This window comes from Elgaria multicarinata, chromosome 7 (assembly GCF_023053635.1).
Source record: "Elgaria multicarinata webbii isolate HBS135686 ecotype San Diego chromosome 7, rElgMul1.1.pri, whole genome shotgun sequence".
Lineage (NCBI taxonomy): Eukaryota > Metazoa > Chordata > Lepidosauria > Squamata > Anguidae > Elgaria > Elgaria multicarinata.
This window is the reverse complement of record NC_086177.1, coordinates 40,032,141-40,053,977: the sequence shown is the minus strand read 5'-3', so window position 1 is coordinate 40,053,977 and position 21,837 is coordinate 40,032,141. Positions and strand designations below refer to the sequence as shown.

The window sequence follows — 21,837 nt, the reverse complement described above, 5'->3', positions numbered from 1 at the left end:
GCTCTGAAACTAACCACATCCACCATATCAAGAGGTGCAGAACTTAAGGCCTGGAGCCCAAATCCGGCCTTCCTGGGCTCCTGATCCAGGCCTCTGGTGTTCCTGGGATGGCCAGCCCCTCCACCCCAACCATATGTTAATTTTCTTGGTTTTGTGCAGGGTTTTTTGTCCCATTCTGAAAGGTTGAAATGCCTCTCAAAAGGCTTGGTTACTGGCAATAAGAGTGTTGAGCTACAATAGGCTGGTATTTGTGGCCACATCGACTCTGATTTCAGCCTTGCCCAAATTGCCTTTGCCTCCACCCACCACTGGAATGTGGTCTTCAAGTACTTCTCAGGAATTTAGCTTTTGGGCTGAAAAAGGTTCAACATCTCTAGACTAGACAAAATCAAGTTATAGGAATGGATCCAGAAAGAGGGAGCACAGTATCAAGATCCAATGATACTGGTTTTACAATTAACAAACTACAGTATCAGGCCAATAGCAAAATCAAATGAATCAACAAATATTAGCTGCACTCTTGTATTCAGCTACGTTTCACCCTTATAATACCTCTTGAAGCAGCAGATATTTTCTATCTGTATGGTCCTAGTCCATTCATTTGTATCCACAGCCATTCCCTATTGCTAACTATTTGATAGGCTTCCCTGTAGTTTTGCTTGTCTTTTTCCCCCCCTGCTCTGATTGAGGTTCTTTGAAGTTGCGGAACGATTAGATAGGTAGGTGCCATTGTCAAAGCAGTAGGTAGCTGTTTCGTTGTGTGAATTGAAGCACAGTCTGCTCAGGCAGTCCAAATTCTATAAAACTTTTAACAGGAATGATCACTCTTCTGCAGGAAGCAGCAAAGAGCTATTTCACCCCCTGCTAGTTTACAGCGGGGCATTTACAACAATCTGAGCCAGATAGTTCAAAATAAGTCCAGCTGACATGCTGCTGAAATAATTCAGGCACAGTTATCTTCTTCCACAAAATCCCCCTCTCTCCCTGATTTGCATCCGATATCTTAATAAACTTGAATGGTGCCCCATTGTGTTTGAAAGACAAGCTAAATGCAGAGGAATCGGTCAATAAGGGTAAAATGTGACGGCCACAAGTATTTGGGGCAAGTCAGTATTGGGCAAAAGGCGGGATACAAATAGATATAATACTAATAATATAAGTCTGTGCTACAAAACTAAAGCCACAGCTAGTGAAGGGATCTTGGGAATTATAGCTGCTTGAGCATACACCCGATGTCTAAGAGAGAATTCTCACTACCATTAATTAAAAAAAATACAAATACAAAGGCAGCTGTGTGGGCTGTTAATCTGGTACTAAAAGGGCTAAATAATGTGCTAACAAAAGACTAAAGAGGTCACTTCAAACTGAAGATGGCTAGGTTAATCTGTAATGGTGAAATGATCTGAATCAGGGTTTGTGGGAGACATACAAGAAGACCCTCAGACTCATATTTAAGGAGAAACCATACTTATATTCCAGTCCCTTGGCTCATGGGAAAGAAGGCTTTGAAATCTTCTATGCTAATTTATGTTATGATATTATAATACCTTTAACTAAGAATTTACAAGGCTGGCTTTGAAAGAGGAAAAAAATGCAGCTGCGGCTTCCACAGAGCAGAGCAAAGTCAGGGCTCTGATATGATGAGCAAAAGAACTGAACATGCTCAGGGATGTCCATGATTCGGGGAAAGAAAATCAGTGCTGGACATCTCGTGTTGCACACATACAGATAAGAAAATGTCTGACCCTTATTGAGTGGGGGAAGTCATAACGAAGATTACAAGCAATAATTGGGAGGAGGCGTTGCCACGACACAGGCTCTTTACAACAGGCCTGTCTGCGGACACTCCCTGCGGAAGCTAAGCGCCACTATTTTATGAGCCTGAGGTGAGGGACAAACACTACTTTTCTACAAACTATATGGAGAAAGGGGTTAAACAGGAATAATTTCAGGAATAAAATAATGCACTGTGAATTATATGTGCTGATGGTGAATTAATGTCAGAATGGATGTTATATGTATATAACTGCAGATGATAAATGCCAAGGAGACACGTGAGATTTTTGTGGTAGTAAAGCAAACTGAATAAAATTTTATTTCAATGTTCACAAACTTTGTTTCATAATAAAACTTTTCAGACCCTTGTTAAAACCTCTCATCCAGTCCTTTCGCTCTTCTCATGCATGCTTTCCTTTCTCTGACACCTTCACTATTGAACTTTCTTTATTATCAGGATTGTTTAATATACGCCAACTATCTGCACACTACACTCAAAAGACAACCCTCCTTACCCTGATCCTCTAATTCTCCCTTGAACCAAAGTACTTTAAAAACACCTCCTATCCCCTCAGTCATTCCCTTATATATCCTTCTCCCCCATCCTAAGATATTAAATCTCCACCCACTCAGGTCAACATTCTAAACACAATAAACTTACAAATCATAGACATACATTAGGGAACTGACTGGTGGGGTGTAACGCCACAGGCGTTGGGGTGGATATAACAGGAGAGACGATCAAGACAACATGCCCAGGCCTAAAATATTCCAAAACCATGTTTTCACAGAATGTCATATTATTGGAGAAGGTAGGTAGACATCTCTCTTCTAATTGGTAAGTGGATGATCTAACAACCCACACACCCCATTTTGATAGGAATATGTTTGCCTTATTGCTCGTTGGGGGCCCACCTCTGACCATGTGTATAAAAGCACAGGTAGCAAGAGGTCTGTCCTGCTACTGCTTCATTTTGCTCTCTCGATGCTTCACCTCTGATATTCTCTGGACCACCATTGCCAGATCTACACCTTGTGTCCAATCATTATGAACAGAATAAAAAGCAGGATATAACACTATGAAAGTGGTACATGGAATGTGAATTGTGCCCCAACAGTTATCAGTGCACTTCAACACCGCTATAAAGCAGATGAGTAGACTTAGCCCATCTTTTAAGGTACTTAGACTTCAGCATTTTAACCCTTTTCACATTCTAGAGGAAATTAGTAACGTTTTAGCATTGCTTATTATATTCAAGTAACGTGCCGGGGAAAGTTAAAGAGAGCTTTAGCTATTTTAGTATGTTTTCGTTTCACTTTAAAACACAAGTACTGAGCATGGGGTGTGGAGGAAGAATCATAATGTTAGAAGCTCAATTTGTTGTTTGCTACATTTGTAGTGCCAGCTTTGTTGATTGCAATTCTTCTGGTTAATCGTACATTTTCTTTCACTGGTGATGATGTTGACACGCAGGGCCCCATATTGCATGTGGAGACAGTATAAATGCAATATGAGTATATTTTCTGATTGATAATTTTAGCTGCCTAGTTTTAGGATTTTATAATAGAATAGAATATTTATTTCTTACCTGCCTCTCCCTCTGGATCGAGGCGGGGAACAATAGTAAATACAAAATCACCATAAAATGCATAAAACTAATTAAAAACATATAAAACTGATACAATGTTAAAATAACAATTGGACATGTTAAAAACCATCTGGGTAGGCCTGCCAGAAGAGAGCAGTCTTTATGGCTTTCTTAAAATCAGCAAGACTATTAAATTGATGAATCTTTCCCAGCAGGCCATTTCACAGTCTGGGGGAGGCAGAAGAAAAGGTCCTTTGGGTAACAGTTGTCAGCCTGGTTTTGGCTGACTGGAGTACATTCTTCCCAGAGGACCTGAGTGTGTGTGGTGGATTGTACAGGAGAAGGTGATCCTGCAGGTAACCTGGACCCAAACCATGTAGGGCTTTAAAGGTAATAACCAACACTTTATACTTCACCTGGAAACTAATTGGCAGCCAGTAAAGTGATTTTAAAGTTGGTGTATCTTCCCTTTTGTGGACCTTCCTGCACTCACCCTGCTGTTTCCCCCACCTTTTCCTATCAATAAAGATTGCTTTTTCTCTTCCCCCTCCCCCAGCCTGCCATTCCCCCTTTCCTCTCCCCATTCCTATCAAGAAAGGTTGCTTATTCTATGACCTTGCAAGGGGAAACGTCTATCCACGCTTTCCCCTTCAGATGTAAACATAGGCGCCACAGTGAACTTTAAACCTCTATTTGAAATGTAACCAATGTGATGTAAACCAAAGAGAAATGTACATAAATACCTTGAATGTACCAGTGTTTTCAAAACATGCAAGGGTCAATGAGTAATATCAAAAGAGGGAGGGGGAAGGAAGCAAAGAGAGCAACCTCACGCAAAATGCCCTGGCTCTGATGGGAGCGAAGTGAGAAAGAACGTTAATGGCTTTGGGATTCTAGGAAGGTCATGTGGAAAGTATTAAGGGATGTGCCAGGAACCCTGAGATCTCTGAAGTGGCAAGGGGGAGATGAGCCTGCGAAGGGGTTTGGCAGTACCAGATGTTTTATAACAAATAAGTACTTTATGACCATGGAAACAACCTTGGGAATGTTGGAGAGTCAGGAGATATTGTCAGAGGTGTTGTCAATTTTTCAATAAATAAGCCACTTGTGCTGGAACTGGACATGATGTATTAACAACAAGTATCTCCAACACCTCCTTTGTGGCCACAGAACCCAATGAGGGGCTAAGGGTATAAAACCCCTTGGACTGCCAACAATCAGGAAGGGCATGGCATCTCGGATGGTTCTATGTGCACATAGCGCCAGTACCCTCATCCATCGTACATGCACACTGACTTCCTGGCCAGATTTCAGTTGAGCGAATCGATGTTTGGGGTGAATTCTGTGGGTGGAATTCATCATCCAGGGTATAGATAAGGGAGAGATGTTGCTGCTTTGTCATACTTCACAAATTGGTTTTTCGGGTTATGCAACCAGCTGAGGGGTGAGGAAGAGGGTTTCATTAGCATGCACTGCCCCGCCATTTGGCGGGCGTGATCCAGCAGAGCTCCACATTCCAAGGCTTGGCTGGCAGGAACTGTATAATCCAAAAGAGACTAACTCTATTTTTAGTCAAATACAGTACCATGGTTGGGTAAGCCAAGTTTGCACTGAAGTTTGTAGCTAGGAGGCAAGCACCCTAAGGGAAGGTGTTCTTGTTTTCAGAGTGTGCAACTCTTTAAGAATGCTAGGGAAATCAATCTGTGACCCAGGGCATTCTCCGAGTTCATTTGTAAATGTTTTCTGTTTTATTACTAATAACCTTCCCTATTTCTCTAAATAAATCCTTTGCTTGCTTTACAAACTGGTTGCGTTTCCTGACTCCTCCTCCTAAGGTCCCAGTCTGATCAACTGGGTGACCTAGGGGTTATTTTATATCCTTTTCACAATGTAATCACAGAAAAATTTCTAACACTTATAACCACCATGCTATCTTTTCTTAATTTTTACAATGTTCTTAAAGCATTTAATGGAGTTCAGTGCACTCTTTAGTCTATAGCCATATTTGCCTGTTTGTGCAATAGCTTGGTTACTCACCTAGAACCCACTTGGTGCAGGCTCTGAAGTTAAACAGGACCAAACTAACATTGGCCATAAGAAACAAATCCATATAGTGTAGTGCCTTTATTAGGCCAACTCAAAGATCATAGATGTGCAAGTTTTCAAGATCACCAGATCTTTTCCTCAAGCAAGAAGTTACAAAAAGCAGTGTGTGGGGGGGTTGGAATATGAGTGTGAAGGGGGAGGAAACTGATTGGATGTTGCTATCAGGAAGTCTGCATAGCAAGAGTCCAAATTAAAAAGAATGCACTCTTTAAAGAGGACAGTACAGTTGACAAAAGACATGGGGGGGGGGAGGGACACACCTGCCTTGTGGATTTCAGTTTTGGGTAGATGTTGAAAATTCTCCAATTTAGAACCTTGATTATATAAGACAGAATGACATCCCAAAATCCCACTAGCAGAAGTCACAGCAATATGCTGTTTTTCTAGCAAATTGCTGCATCTTTGTTCTCTCTCAAACACACTCACACACACACATGGGCACGCACGCACACTACCGCACTGGACAGGTTTCCAGATGTGGTCTTCAGCCAAAAAAGGCTCACCTGTGCAGCAGGAGGATCCTAGAAGTAGACAAAATGACTGTCTCACACTTAATGATGGAGCGAGTTGCTTACATGCCTCCTAACCACTAAGTAATGCTACCCAACTTGGCTTCTTTTGACTTAATGCACCACCTAAAATTAATCTCCAGCTTTGCTTATATAAGGATTACATTTTTCATTACTTTTACTCTCTGCCTTATGATGAACCTGACCTGCAGGTTCTATCCAATGTTAGTCTAACCCAAGTCTTTCTTTTCAATGGATCTACTCAAGTCGAAGTAACATTGGCTACAACCCTGTGTATTCCAATTAGCACTAGAAAGATCCAAATAATTGCTAGCATTTATCTCTTCAAAGAGAGATATCAGAAATGCTTCTGCAGGACTGTAGTATTGCATGTAGAGCAGCTGGTTTGTTTTTAGCACTCTTCTGCCACCTCTGGAGTCTGGTGAAACAACCCACTGTTCTGGGTTTGGACATAACATCAACCCATGGTTTAAACAAACCAGAATTCACAACCCAACAACAAACCATGTGTTCTCTTTCGGGGTTGCATTCAACAGCCCATGGGTTAAATAAACTACAGATTAGTGCTATGTGTGAACCAGGTCACTGTGATGGCTGCAATTTAAATTTGCAATAGTAGATTAGTGTGATGTACGCTGGGTCCTCCAGTGTGTGTAGATGGCTACTTAAGATGTGGTAAAATCTTAAAGAGTTAAAATTAGGATGATAAAATGGGTCAAAACATTCGATGTGTAATTGCAAAACCTGCAGACTACGCTGCAATGTTTAATTGTTTTTGTTACCCTGTATTTATGGTACATACATAATTTTGGATTGCATTTAAGCGATAAACAAAAATGATGTGTATCAGTCATTTGCATGTTTATGGGAAGCATTGCTGTATCCATTGCAGCTGTGAATACCCTAGCAGCTTCTCTGGTATTACTGAAAGGTTAGGCATCCTACTATTGGTGGCGCTCATATCTAGGAGATCATCAGTAAATTCTAACTTTTAACAAATCTGCTAGGTGATGGGGTTATTGGCTCTGGGAAGAAATGCAAGTTCCAACAGAAGAGATGTGCAGCCTGAACCTGAGTGAAGTGGGCCCCACAAGTTTACAGAGAATGGCACTGACTGCTATACATGAATTATAGTGTAAACAAACACATTTTTGCAAAAGGAAAAAAAGGGTTAACCTGCCACTACACATCATTGTACTCTGTGGGACGAACGCTAGACCTTAGGGGACCCTGAATTATTGCTTTTTTCAGACCTCCACCAGTCCTAAAGTTGGCATTAACTAGCTGACTTTAATCTACTGACCGAACTGTATTATCCTTCTGCCAATAAGCTTTGTGGACCTTAAGGACTACCAGACTAGTTATTAATAAGCTTGTATGGACTAGAGCCCACTTCAGGTACATGAAGGGTATTCCTCAGTTATCATAAATAAGTCTGTATATATACCGTCCAAATATAGTTGATAAGCTAGCATAGCAGAGCTAGAAATGTGGTGTTATCACAAATCACTGTCACGAATGATCTCTATATTTATTTAGCATATACATTTGAGCTTTGCAAAGGGATGTCATAGAATGGACCCGAAATTACCTTTGGACAGAAAGTACTCTTATTGAACGTAGGGTGGCTTACTTCTGAGGAGACATGTATAGTATTGCACTGTATGGTACTCTCATTATAAATGTCTGCGATGGCACATTCAGGCAAGCCTATTTCAGGACAGAGTTTCACAACAAACATGCCACAACCAAGAAGGCCCAGCCCAGGTATAGACAGATCTAACTGGAACATAGAGCAGGGACTTGCCTAAAGATCTTAATAGGGATAGAGATTCATAAAGTATTGTTTTGACTCTACATGAGATAAGAACATGGGGAGATTTTCTGAAAGATTCACAAAGGAAAAGAGTTTTTAGAATCAGAGAGCAACAACACCTGGACACCCCTGCTTTTAAAAAACGTATTTAGAAAACTTGCAGCGGCAAGATATAAAATGGGTATTTTCATTGGCTGTTCTCTGCAGTAGGCTAGACTTGAAGAGAAGCTTCTACACAAAAACGGAAGCTTTACAAAAGCAAATAGTAAAAAGTGCAAAATAGTGATTCTATTACAATACTGAACATCCTTTAGTTAAACATTCACACTTTGGAGTTGTTATTATGGAAAGAGTAGTGCCTTTCAAAGATCTTCACACTGTTCAAAACTTAATGAATACTATTCAATATCTTCCAAGAAAATGGATTAAAGTAGTAGTTTATGTTTAATTAGTCTGCCTTCGATTCAACACTGGATTCAAAGTACAGTCAGCATGTCAGTCTTTTGGCTCCAAAGACTTTTGCTGATGGGAGCAATGACCCCATTTGGGGTTGGATCCAGAGTTGCCCTTCTGTAATCAGAAGGGCTCCATCCATTCGCAAAAAGGACCGAGATTCAGAAGATGCTCCAGCCAGAGGATGCAGATGAGGGGGAGGCGGGGGGCAGTGATTTTCGTCAATTTCCCAGCCCTTAGCGCCACCGCCATGCTGTTCTGATGGATTCCCCCAACCCTCCAGAGCAGCCTTCCAAGGGCATGCAAAGAAGAATCAATGAAAGTTGCCTCCTTTCTCATTCTTCCTGCAGGGGGTCCCATAAATGGAATTCCACTTATGGGGACTCTGGATCCAACCCAGTTGTCTGAAGCCACCGGCATCACCATCACTCTCACAAATGGTATCCAAAGGAAACTTCCTTAAGTTCAGACAGAAACACCCACAGCTTTCCTTCATATCCTTTCCTGTAGAGCTTCAGGAATCAAACTAATATGATCAATGCCACACATTTGTTTCTCGGGAGGATACATTATTAATTATATTTATGTCCTACTTCCCAGCAAAACTCTCCACTTCCAAAGCTAATTTACAATAAAATACATACAAAGTAATAAATATAGATAATAAATTGGACTTCAACAGTGATGAAATGTTACTGTCTGAATCCTACTTAATGTTCATACCCAGTGGTTACACCTCAATTTTGCTTTGCTGTAAAGTTACTCCATTCTAGTTTCTCAAAGCCCCAAGCTTCTCCGCTCCGTTCTTTTTTCTCTTTTTTAAATAAAGCGACCACTTCCTTCTATCACTGTCCCAGGTGTTTGGTATGCCTCCCTTGGGCTATCAATTTTCCTGTTGCCTTGTTTGTTAAATCCACATTGGCAAAGGCCAGACTTCTTCCTTGCTTCAGAATCTCAGCAGTGATGACGATTTCCTCTCCGATCTTAGCTGGTGACATGTAGCTTGAAGTTGGAAAAGGGAAGGAAAAAAACCAGTCTTACACTTATAGTCCACTTTCCTCCAAACAGATCAGGGCAGCACCCATAGTTCTCTTCCCTCACTTTATCTGCACAACAACCCTTTGAGGTAGCTTAGGCTGAGAGAGAGGCCTGTTCACATATAAGCCATGGAATCGTAATTGACCCAGGATTTGCCAGATGCCCCTTCCACTTTGCATAATCAAACTCCGATCTTAGGTTGTTGCATGACATGCAAACCTGGACACTTTGGTTTGTTTGTAGGTTAAGCAACTGAAAGTTAACCTAAAAACTAATCATAGGTTGACTTTGGGTTGTTTAACCCACGGACAACCCAAAGTGTCTGGGTTTGCATGTCATGCAAGAACTTATGATCAGGACAATCAGAGGTTGATTATGCAAAGTGGAAGTGACTCATGCACAGCATGTGACTGCAACGCATAGGTTCATTAGCCCATGATCTGCCACTATTACATGTGAATTGGGGCAGAAAGTCACTAGTCCAAAATCAGACAGTGAACTTTATGGCTAAATAAAATTTTGCACGTTACGAAACCAGAAACAAGAAGTACTGTGGAGTAGCAGATAAAATATTGGACAGATGGGTTCAAAACGCCCAGTCAGCCAAACTTACCTCACAGGTTTGCTGCAAGAATAAAGTGGGAAGATGAGATTGTCTATGCCAGGAAGGGGGGGTGGTGGCTCTGGAGGCCATTTCCCCACCCACCGAACCCATTGCCTCTGAATGTTGGTGGCGGTATGGACCCTGCCCTGCCACTAAAATTAATCAGCAAGCCTCCAAATTTTTACTGCCATGGCAAATCAGATGGCTACAATGGGGCACAGTGAACAAATGGCCAGAGGGGCCGCATATAGCCCATGGGCTATGTGTTGTCCACCGCAATCTACACCTCCCTGAATTCTTTGCAATGAATACTAATAAAAACAATACTGATATAGAGGGAACTGCTGGATTCCATATACAGTTTGTTTGATGACTGTAAACAGAACGCTGCTCGGGCTTCCGAACAGGTAGAGAAGGGAGTTTCGGGAATCTGAGTTCCCACCCCAGCCCAGCCCCTGACTATATGAGGCAGCCTTGGGAACGATCACTAGCTCTGGGGAAGGGCCATAGCTCAGTAGTAGCCCACATGTTTTGCATGCCCGGCATCTCCAGGCAGGGTTAGGAAAGACTCCTGTCTGAAATCCCAGAGAGCCATTACTAGTCAATGGAGGCAACACGGTCTGCCGACAGTATAAGGCCAACTGCTTTTGATTGCAGTTACCCTACATGCAAAATGAGAAGAGTAATTACCCATTCCAAAGATAGTGAGGAAAAATAAAGCAGAAATAAGGGCTGTGACACACTTTAAAAAATCTAAATTCCCAATGCTTCAAGCCAAAGTGTAAAAAGATATTATTAAAGCAACCAGACAAATCATTCACTAGTTTTCAGACCCTGGACATAAGTATAGTATTTCTACAAGCATATTAAATGCAACAATCAAGCATTAAAAAAAATTCCTTGTAGCTGCTAACAGCATCTCAGCACCTGATAAATGATTTAGAAACAGAACCTCTTTCAATTGACACAAACTGTTATCTGTTACATTTGTTGTAGAATTGAGTCCCAGTTAAATGGAAATCACCATTTCAGTGAAATACATGTCACATCTTTGATATGTACCTAATGTTCATATCCACACTGACTCCAGGTGCTCCTCTTTCAGTGTTGAGTAAAGCCGCGGTTGACACAACATCTACAAGAGTTGCTGTCAGCCCTCCATGCAAAGTCCCTCCTCGGTTTGTGTGCTCTTCTTCCACTTTCATTTCACAGACAACTTTTCCAGGGCTGGCAGAAAGTACGGTCATCTGGGAACACAGTGAGGGAAGAAAACTGAAATCCAATTCTGCTAAGCCTCAGTAGGTTTTCTATATGCTGCTATATTAGAAATCCAATGGCTGTTTTTATTTAACACACAAAGTTTTTCTGTCTGGCAACAGGCCTCCAGAAATGTGGGACTTACAGCGAAATGTTGCAGAGTGGAATCCCCCTGTTCAGGGTTCAGCCAGCCACGCCCTCTCCCAGATTACTCCATTCCAAGTGGCATTTAAAATGGGAATAGCTAAGCCTTTGCCCCTGTTTCGTAAGGGATGTTTTGAAATACTGTAGTTAAACACTTTGGACACTCAGAAAGGCAATAGAAGTGCCACATTTAACAAACAGAACAATGACCTTGGTTCAAATCCTGACTCTGCCACAAAATTCAATAAAAGCCCTTGGACTAGTCTCTCTCTTAGACTAACCTAATTTAACAGAAGGCAAAATGAGCAGGGTGATCATGCTGTCTGGGGAATGCTGGGAATTGTAGGACATTTTTCTGTCTAAACATGTATAGGATTGCCCCCTATGTGCCCTAGGAAGTTCTTGAGGGGCTTCCAAGTAAATGTCTGGAGTAGTAGGTGTGTTGGGGTAAGGGCCAAGAGAGTAAATAGTGATTATTTGGAAACCGCAATTCATTTATTCCAGAGTAGTTCTGTGTTCAAGAAATTTGTCATGGAGAAAATGGTTTGCAACCCAAAGTCGTATTTCTACTGAGGGTCTTTCACAGACTCTGGTTGGGGGATGCTGGGAGTTGTAGTCCAACAGATCTATAGGTTGGGGCAAGCTGGGATAACCCAATGCTTTTTAAACTCGATTAGTAATCCACTCGCTGCAGGCCTGACGAAGGTCACCTTGGAAGGTCAGTAATACGAAAGAAGCAGGGAACCAAAGCCAAGCTCCCCTCGCCGGTTACTATTACCTTATTTAACACCCGATCAAAGCCGGGCGACTCCAGAACGGCTTTCATCACTTCGCGAAGAGTCCGGATGGTGAGGTGACTCATGGCTGCTCAGAACCGGATTCTCCTCTGGAGCGAACAACTAGCCAAGCCGCTCTCGCTCCCGCACCAGATGCTATCGGGCTAGGAGGAGATCTTCGAAGGACGGAGGCACGAGGTGGCTGCAAAGCAGCAGGAGGCGCCCACCGCGCAGAGGGGAAGGCCGCGGCTCTCAGCGCCGGCGGAGGAGAAGCGGGGGTTTTCCTCGCACCCAGCCGCCGCCTCCCTTCGCCAAGTCCCAAAACCCGCCACTCTACATTACATCCATCGAACGTCCGCACCCTTCCCGAAGCCACGCCCATGGCAACTCGTTCCTCCCCCGCCCCCGAAGTTCCACAGTTTCGCGTCATTGCGCCTGCGTGACATTTCAACTTCGAGTTGGGGGGCGTGGATTTGGTGAGGTTGGAAAATTGGTGGGGATCCTGAAAGGGAAGCGGGCGCTGTGATTGTCTCGGGGTGATGGACGTGGGTGATGCTGCGCGAGGGGAGCTGCAAGCGACCCCGGAGGAGAGGCAGCCGCCGCCGCACTTGCAAGAGCCGCCGGAGGAAGAACATGAGAAGCAGCAAGAGGAATTGGAGAAATACCGGACGCTCCTCTGCTCCGAATTCGCCTCTATCAGCGGCAGCGACGTCGCGGTGGCGCAGTGCTTCTTGGCAGAGAACGGCTGGGATTTGCAGGTGTGCTGCTCGCTTCTCGTTAGGGCGAGTGCTTTCTGGGACTCGGTGCATTGTGGATGATCCCAGTGGTAGCTCTTTTGGTCTTTTATTTTTTGCAGACAGCACTGAATTCTTACTTCGACCCGCCTCTTCAGGAGGAAGACATGGACGCGGTGGACCAGCCTCTGCCTACAACGGAGCCAGTGTAACTCCCAGCATGACTGGATGGGGGATGTTAGGAGGGATAGTCTTAACACAAATGCAGAGTGTTTCGAAGTTGGTGGACTGCACCCCACAGGTTCAAACAGGCTCTGCTTCCAAAGAAATTTAGGGCCCAATCCTATGCATGTGTGGTGTAGCGGCTAAAGTGTTGGACTGGGAGTCGGGAGATCCGGGTTCTAGTCCCCACTCAGCCATAGAAACCCACTGGGTGAGTTTGGGCCAGTCACAAACTCTCAGCCCAACTTACCTCACAGGGTTGTTGTTGTGAGGATAACATGGAGAGGAGGAGGAGGATGTACGCTGCCTTGAGGTCACTGGAGGAAAATAAGGCGGGATATAAATGCAATAATAAAATAAATAAATAATTGTTTAGACAGGAAAAAAAGTCTTACAACGTGGGAGTTGTAAGGCTTTTTTTCTTGTCTAAATATGCATAAGATTGGGCTCTTATAAGTTTTATTTATACAAAGACTCCTTATAGCCTACTCCATGGATGAATTATTAGTATGTCACCAAGCAAGTCATGCAAATACTCATCTGTAGAATGGACTATAAGGGAAAGGTTGGCTATTGTGTCATCCGAATGCACCCAGTGGTTCCTCAGATATGGGTAAGTACTGTACCACATTGATGGTTTCTACTTCAGCTTTTACTGATCCCTCCATGGCTTTTGGTAGGTGTGCCCAGCTCAGGGTGTCTGCTACCCCTAGGTCTCTGCTAGGGCAGTAGTTGATTTGTATATCATACTTCTGCAGACGCATCATAGTGCTTTGTAGATGCTTTGTTGCGTTGTAGATGCTTTGGTGCATTGAGTAAGGTTTTATTTCCAAATATTTTCCAGAGGATTATTATCAGTCAAGACATCTGCTTTGTGCCCATATGTGTCCTGATGGAATTTCTCTATTCCAAAATGTATTGCAAGTAGTTCTTTTTCAGTGTAAGTTAGTTCCTTCCTACCGTGCCTCCATTTTTCATCATAGAAGCCAGGAGTTCTTTTGGGTTCTTCCGTCCCTATCAAACTTTGGTCCCAAGTGCCTTTTCACAACCATTATTTCTAGTTATGAGAGTGAGAAGAATTAAACTTGACATTTTTAGTGTCAGACTATGTACTGAAAGTTATAAGAGGAATCTGTGGCCCTCTAGATATTATTATTAATTGCATTTATAACCCGCCTTTTTTCCTCCAAGAAACCCAAGGCAGCGTACATAATCCTCCTCCTCCACTCCATTTTATCCTCACAACAACAACCCTGTGAGGTAATAATAATAATAATAATAAATATATTTATTTGTTACCCACCTCTCCCTCTGGATCGAGGCAGGGTAGAACACAATTAAAAACAACAGGTTGAGCTGAGAGCCTGTGACTGGCCCAAAGTCACCCAGTGAGCTTCCATGGCCGAGTGGGGACTAGAACCCAGATCTCCCGACTCCCAGTCCAACACTTTAGCCACTACACCACACTGACTAGATGTTGATGAACTGCCACCCCCATCAGCCCTCACCATTGGCCAGGCTGACTGGGGCTGATGGGAATTGTATTCCAACACTAATTGGAGGGCCACATTTCCACAGCCCTGGTGTACTTGATACATGATTCCATGTGCATAGTGGCACACATACAACCCTATCTGTTTAATTAGTATGCTCCCATTGGAAGCTGCTAACTTTTTCTCCCTCTGTGCCTTGACTCATCACAACACTGTACATCAGTTCTAAGTTCTCTTGTGCTTTCTTGCCTGGAGTTGTCCAGGGGATTGAATGATCCACAGTGCAGACTAAAATCTCTAGATCAGGGCTGGTTCCATGTTTGAGTGGGGGGCTGGCCTTCTGTATCAATTCCCCCCTCCTCGTAAGATCTTAGGCAGGGGTGATGGCATTTGTGCAGTTGGCACTGTGTGGTCCCCATTTTCATGTCTCCCCAATAAAGTGCCACTCCAGTCCATTGTGGCAAATGAAAGTGGTGGGTCTCACTGGGAACTACCACTTTAAATTTCCCAGTATGTCCCAGAACTATTCTGTAATGGGGGCATTGTTGGGAAATTAAACATGGCTACTGAGCACTGGCAGTGGGTGGGATGAAAGTGGGCATCCAGGGCAGGTGTCAGCAGTGGGCCTGCTAGGTGCCTGAGGATGCTGCGTTGGTAATGATGCCTAGACCTGCTCCAGATGTCAATACAACTGCCATCACCTCATATTTGACATGCCTGGGATTGCCTTTGACTTTCATAAACACTGTCAAGTTAAAGTAGCAGTTTTCACATTTGGGGATCCTCCAAAAATACCCTTTTAAAAACCCCAGTATGAATAAACAGTTGTTTCAGAGAAAATTACTTTGAGCTAATAAGTTTGACTTGTATATTTGCTTTCTAGTGTTGACCTGACTGACGATTCAGCTAGCAGTAGCACAGCAGCTGCTGTGGGCCTCAAGCCGCATCTCCCACGAGAAGATGATAGCTCATTTTCTTTAATCACCTGGAATATAGATGGTCTAGATGAGAAAAACCTTCCAGAAAGACTGCGAGGAGTCTGCTCCTATCTAGCTTTGTAAGTACCTACAGCAGCACCCCGTGAACACTTATTAAGAAGTAAGTCTTATTGAAAATAATTGGTGCTTACGTTAGAGCAAGAGCATGCTTAGGATTGGGCTGCACATTTTTTCCTTTACTATTTTTTCCCCTTTACACTGTTGTGAAATGTAGAGCTCCCAGGAATATTTAGGGCGCAATCCAATAGGATTGCTGCTCTTTAGACTGAATAGAATCATAGAATAGTAGAGTTAGAAGGGGCCTATAAGGCCATTGAGTCCAACCCCCCTGCTCAAAGCAGGAATCCACCCTAAAGCATTCCTGACAGATGGTTGTCCAGCTGCCTCTTGATTGCCTCTAGTGTGGGAGAGCCCATGACCTCCCTAGGTAACTGGTTCCATTGTCGTAATACTCCGAGCTCAGCACCCTCTGCCCATCCGAAGCCCTGCAGGCATGGTGGAACGGCAGGGGAAAATAAGGAATATTTTAAGCTAGATGGGCCTCTCAACCCGTCTAGCTTCCTTACCTCTTGATGGGCAGGACAGGCGACGGAGAGACTCGTGGATCTAGCCGTTCCAGGTCTTTCTTCCTCCCCAACCCTCTTCCGAGGTCACTGTTGTGTCATAGGGTGAAGAGCTGCAACAGAACTTTCTGCAGTGACTGGGGGAGCAGGGAGAGAATCCCTGCTCAGATTCTCCCCACCCCCCACCCCACGTCATAGCTGTGTCTGCATACCCTGGGGGTAGGGTGGAATCTTACAGCAATGTACTATGTTGGGGTAGCCCAATTGATCAGGACCAATTAAAGTGATTTGTGCTCCTTAATGTTATGGTATATTGCTGTGTTCTGTTAGAAATTCTTCTTTTTCATTTAGGTACAGCCCAGATGTGGTATTTTTACAGGAGGTTATTCCTCCAACTTTGAGCTATCTGCAGAAGAGAGCAGTCAGTTATACAATTATTCCAGGTAAAATGAAGTTACAATAATTGCTATATGCTTGATGCAGCCCTGACAATTACAACTCTCCTTTATTTTGTTTGTTCTGTGTGATGGCACAGTGCAGTGCAAAGCCTTCCCTTAACAGAGGATGAGCTAGCTGTACCAGCTCCTGAAAGGACTGTACTTGTTTGTACTTAGTTCTAAACTGTGGTTTGGCGTTACATGAAAGAGCATCAGTGAGGTTCATGCTTGTGCACTGTTGAGCTCCCTTCTCTTTCACTTGCATGGTCACGAGATCAGAAGATTTTGCTTCCAATTTAACCTAATCACAGTTTAGCATTCTCTCTGAACCTGGACAGACTGTGGTTTGCCTTAACTATGGTTTACTGAAACAAACCAACTTCAAACCATGGTTTATGAAGCTAGTTTGTTTCAATAATCTATAGAGTTCAGATGTGATGCTAAACTGCAGTTCATTGAAAATGGAAGTGAAAGTGTGGGACCGAGGCTCACCTAGACTCGAGGCCAGTATTTTGTGTTACATGGAATTTCTGACTGAGGTGTCATTGATGTTGACCTTTGCTTTTTTGTCCGTATCTCTCCCTCCCTCCAGGTAATACATGTGTATCTCCCTATCCAGATGATTATTTTACTGCCATAATGTTAAAAAAATCGAGAGTAAAAGTTTTAAAGCATGAAATAATGCCTTTCCCTCAAACCGTCATGAAGAGAAATTTATTAACAGTACACGTGAGTGCATTGTTTTCCATTGAGTTTATGGACAAAATAATTCGCTTGATATTTAAAGATCTCTGAAGAGCAGGTGAATTGGGGCATAAATAGGAACTGTAAATTCTTACTACCTTCAATCCATCCGAATAGCCACCAATTGCTATTCAACTAAAAACACCAAGGCAAGAACCAGTCTGGCCCGAGGTGCATTTAAATGCCCGCTTATAGCTCACCACTGTCTATTGGCTTTGAAAAATTGATATTTCTCCTCTTCCTTTCCCCTCCCCTCCCCTTCTTTTGCTTGTCTTGTCTGTTTTTCGTTTGTAATCCTGATGGTATGGCCTCTCTCTCTCTATCTTTCTGTCTTTGATGTGAGCCACTTTGGGAGACAATCATTGTCTGAAAAGTAGAATAAAAATACAGCCAGTAAATAAATAAATAAATTGTCCATATAACAATTTTAATTCTGCCCTTTTAATTGGTTAATCAGCTAACTTTCCATGTTACCAAAATTTCAGTTTAGTTGTTTTGAGGGAAGTTGGAGAAAGTGTGCGGACAGACAAAATCTAGTGTTCATTTGTTAGAAAGAGAGACTGTCTTTAATTCCCCCCCCCTCTCTTTTTCGTTCCCTTATTGTGATAACACACCAGAACGGAAATAGCATAAAAATAAATATATAAGTATGTCCTTCCTTACCTCACAGCTCCACAGATTAGACCAATTCCACTCTGGATTAAAATTTGTTTCCAATCAAGCTATTAACAGAAGTGTTGATTAATCCACTGAGAAAACCAACCAATTATAGTTTACAGCCATTTTGTTATAATTTTAGCATTGCCAATGAGGTAGGCTAGGCACTGTAAAGAAAAAAACAGAATCCATATGGTCTGGACCCAGAGGGTTTGCAGTTCAAGGAAATGTCCAAAAGTAGACAGAAAGATTTGATGATTATGGGAGACTGGGCTAGTATTGTAAAGTGAAATCCTATTGTACTAGCACTTGGCCACAAGCAGTGAATGTAGCTTTATGCTTGGTATCTTGTTCTTCTAACAGGCAAATGTCTCTGGCAATGAGCTCTGCCTTATGACTTCCCATCTGGAGAGCACGAAGAAGTTCAGTGAATCACGCTTAATGCAGCTAAAACTAGTCCTTGCAAAAATGACAGAGGTACCAGAGTCCATGACTGTGATCTTTGGAGGAGATACAAATCTGAGAATCAAAGAGGTGAACTGGAGCAAAAATTGCTTGTTTTTTTTAATTGTTATTTTTTTAATAGTCCTTGTCAACTTTATTTGCATCTCCTTTCCTCCTGTAAATAACAGTGAATTTCCTCATAGATCACCTTTTTTGTCGATAGATTATTCACAGTTCCCTTTTATCAAGTGATAAAATGTGTAAGGGTAGATAAATATTGGTTGTCACATAGCTGTTTACTCCTGAAAACTTTCCCCCAAATTAGAACAGCGTTGCTAGGGATGGTGAGTTCTAGCCACACCTTTCAGTCTGGTTGATCACTGGTGCTTTGATGACAAAATGACTGGCTAACTAAAAATGATTTTGATAATTTGTGTTAATAAGTTTCCTTAAGCCTAAGTACATTCAGTTTCAAAATGAGGATAGGAAATTTTCATTTTAAGGATTTACTCTTCTTAACATAAATGAACGAAGTCACTGAAGGCCACTTATTTCCTGACTTATTTTCATCATTTATTAATTGAGATTAAGACAGAGTTCCCAAGTTTGAACATAATGGTGAACTCTGTCTTAATACTACTGTAACACACTAAGGCCTGGTTTGCATGTAACGACAAACCAGGGTTATCTAATCTATGGGTTGTCAAGGCTGTGAGTGAGTTTGCTGCTTCTGTTTTGAATCAACTTTCATCAGCAATCCAGGAAGCCACAGGTGGTTGTTGGGCTAAAACTCTGGGATGTTTGTCCCTCAACACTCCAGAGTTCCTGGTTCAAACTTCAGATCAAACAACCCAGGAATGGGTCATTCCTGGGCTATTCCTGAAAGCTGATTCAAAGTGGAAACGCTGAGCGAGAAGCAGCACCCTTGCTCTCTCCAATGCAGCCTTGCAAATTCATGGGTTGTTTAATCCATGAATTGATGTTATGTTCGAACCTGTACATGTGGGGTACCTTTATACATGGCCTGAAAGCTGTAGCTAGTGCAGAATGCTGTGGCAAGGTTCTTGTGTGATGTGTCTAGCCACTGCCATACAATACCACTGTGGAAAGAACTGCACTGGCTGCCAATTTTCTATAATTATTAGTAATACGTTCTAATACACTATTAATGCTCTCCACTTTTCTCTCTATCAGGTTGACAAACTAGGTGGCTTACCTAACAATGTTCAGGATATTTGGGAGTTTTTGGGCAAGCCGAAACATTGCCACTACACCTGGGATACAAGCCAAAACACTAACTTGAACGCACGGTACAAGTGCAAAATGCGGTTTGATCGCCTGTTCCTTCGAGCTGCTTCAACTGGAGGACAAATTCTTCCTCGGAGTTTGGATTTAATTGGCCTGGAAAAACTAGACTGTGGCAGATTTCCTAGCGATCACTGGGGTCTTCTGTGTAATTTTGATGTGGTACTATAAGAAAAAAAATACATGTTTAAGGACTGCACATTGCTTTTAAAGTAACTATGCTAACTATTCCTGGGTGTTTTTTTTCTCCGCATCTTGCTAAATTTAAAACCAATTATAGATTTTGTTCAGGTTCACAATCCCATGAGAGAATTCACTTGTTCAGTTGTTCCTGGAATTCATACGTTGTAAAAAAGGGAAAACACCTGATCGTATACTCATATCTTCTTCTGTTTGTATGCTCTCCAGGAAGAAAATGTTTGATTCCTATGCAAAATAAATAGTCTGAATTTTTATATATTTCATATTATTTCTCAAAAGTTAGAACAGACTTGTTTGATAATCTTAAAATAATGTTTTACTTAAATAATATTGCACTTAATAAATGCGGACTTTAAGGATTCTTTTTTGTGTGGTGGCGTTTTCAGGTAGTTGAGATGGAAAAACTGCAACACTGGGAGTCGGGAGATCCAGGTTCTAGTTTCCACTCAACCATGAAGCTCACTGGGTGACTTTGGGCCAGTCACAAACCCTCAGCCCAATCTACTTCACAGGGTGGTTGTTGTGAGGATAAAATAGAGAGGAGAATTATGTATGCTGTCTTGGGTTCTTTAAGGAGGGGAAAAGGCAGGATATAAATGTGATAGATAATCCATCTTGCACTCCTAGGGCTACGGCTGTATTGCTGAGGTGTTCTATAATTCCCTTTCTGTGAAGAAAGGAGTTGCTGTGGGGATAAGAAAGGCTTTGGAGCAGAGGTCAGCATCATTGGGCACTGGCTCATGCCCCAATAAGAGGGCTACCACCTGACGCGCCAAGCCCTGGAGCCTCTTGGCCCTGCTGTTGCTACCTGTTCACACATAAGGAGGCATTGAGAGGAGCCAGGTGAAGGAGCACATCCTCTGCAAGAATTCAGGAGATTCTGAATTCTTCCTACTCTGCATAGTGAAAATAATTGTGCTACTGTATCAGCAAGTGTGCTGTTACATATTATCACAAGTGTTTGTCCCAAGCCCACCTATTTGTCCTGATCCCACTTATTTACCCAATTGGCTTTTCCTCACCTCTCCAACTATGAATTCACTGCAGCCAACCTTGTTTCCTCCCTATCTGTTTCCTTTGGAGTTGATGTCATTTGTTTGCTCACTGTTAACAGAAAATCTTGCTGCCAAACTTAGATTCTAGTGTTTACTGCTTATACTCCTTCCTTTTTAAAGACCTGATTTGAGGGTTTTTTCCTGACTTTGAATGGAATTTCCAGTGTGGATTAGCAAAGCACTATTAATATGCAAGGCAGGAGTGAGCACAGTACCAGTTCCTTATTCTTTTCTGCTGATTTTTGCTATTACTGGCAAGGGTACACCCATTTGTGAGTGGCCCAAAGTACACAGAAAGCTTTGGCCCAGCCATGATTGAATGCCATCTGATAGAGCGCTCCTGGATCTGTGGCTGTACGATTGGAGATGGTCCAAAGCTCATTCTGGAGTGCACAACAGCACTCTACCTATTTTTACTATTCGTACAGGGTGGCATGCTTGACTGTACCCTGTGCATAAAGAAAGCTTTGGGCTAGACAGGACTCAATGTCATGTGGTCGAGAAAACTCTGCTGGACACATGATTTCGGGTATCTAAAGCTTATTATCCTGTTGACCTGCACCAGTTACTTATTAAATTGTCATCTTTGGTTATCATAGATTTGTGTGTTGTGCAGAAATGACTGTTTTGGTTGGAGATAATTGTTCCCTTCAAGATAAACAATATCACTGTCATTGGGATGTATGATATAGGTTATCCCTTAGGTAGGGTGACCATATGGAAAAGAGGACAGGACTCCTGTATCTTTTAACAGTTACATTTTAACATGGTGTTTTAAATTTGTAATTTTGCATTGCTGCTGTTTTTATCTGGTTGAGCTTTTAGATTGTATTTTATATTATGGTTTTATACTTTCAATGGTTTTAATTTTTGTGAACCGCCCAGAGAGCTCTGG

The 21,837-nt window shown here is 42.5% G+C and overlaps 2 protein-coding genes across 3 annotated transcripts; one reads left to right on the top strand and one right to left on the bottom strand.

The window, feature by feature from the left end:
• Nucleotides 1–7,513: 7,513 nt before the first annotated feature.
• Nucleotides 7,514–12,391, bottom strand: ACOT13 (acyl-CoA thioesterase 13). Its single transcript, XM_063129787.1, has 3 exons — nt 12,092–12,391; nt 10,975–11,159; nt 7,514–9,272 (listed from the first exon to the last, which is right to left on the bottom strand). The coding sequence occupies exons 1-3, from the start codon at nt 12,173–12,175 to the stop codon at nt 9,116–9,118; spliced, it is 426 nt and encodes a 141-aa protein (XP_062985857.1). The 5' UTR covers nt 12,176–12,391; the 3' UTR covers nt 7,514–9,115.
• A 180-nt stretch (nt 12,392–12,571) lies between these two features.
• Nucleotides 12,572–20,228, top strand: TDP2 (tyrosyl-DNA phosphodiesterase 2). 2 transcript variants are annotated; one of them, XM_063130453.1, is made up of 7 exons: nt 12,572–12,847; nt 12,946–13,031; nt 15,422–15,595; nt 16,451–16,542; nt 17,129–17,265; nt 18,301–18,471; nt 19,576–20,228. In XM_063130453.1, exons 1-7 carry the CDS (start codon nt 12,629–12,631, stop codon nt 19,855–19,857), a joined length of 1,161 nt encoding a protein of 386 aa, XP_062986523.1. In that variant the 5' UTR covers nt 12,572–12,628; the 3' UTR covers nt 19,858–20,228. The 2 variants fall into 2 exon arrangements, with proteins under 2 accessions (XP_062986523.1, XP_062986524.1); XM_063130454.1 differs by lacking the exon at nt 12,946–13,031 and having other exon boundaries at nt 12,573–12,847; nt 19,576–20,227.
• Nucleotides 20,229–21,837: the final 1,609 nt, after the last annotated feature.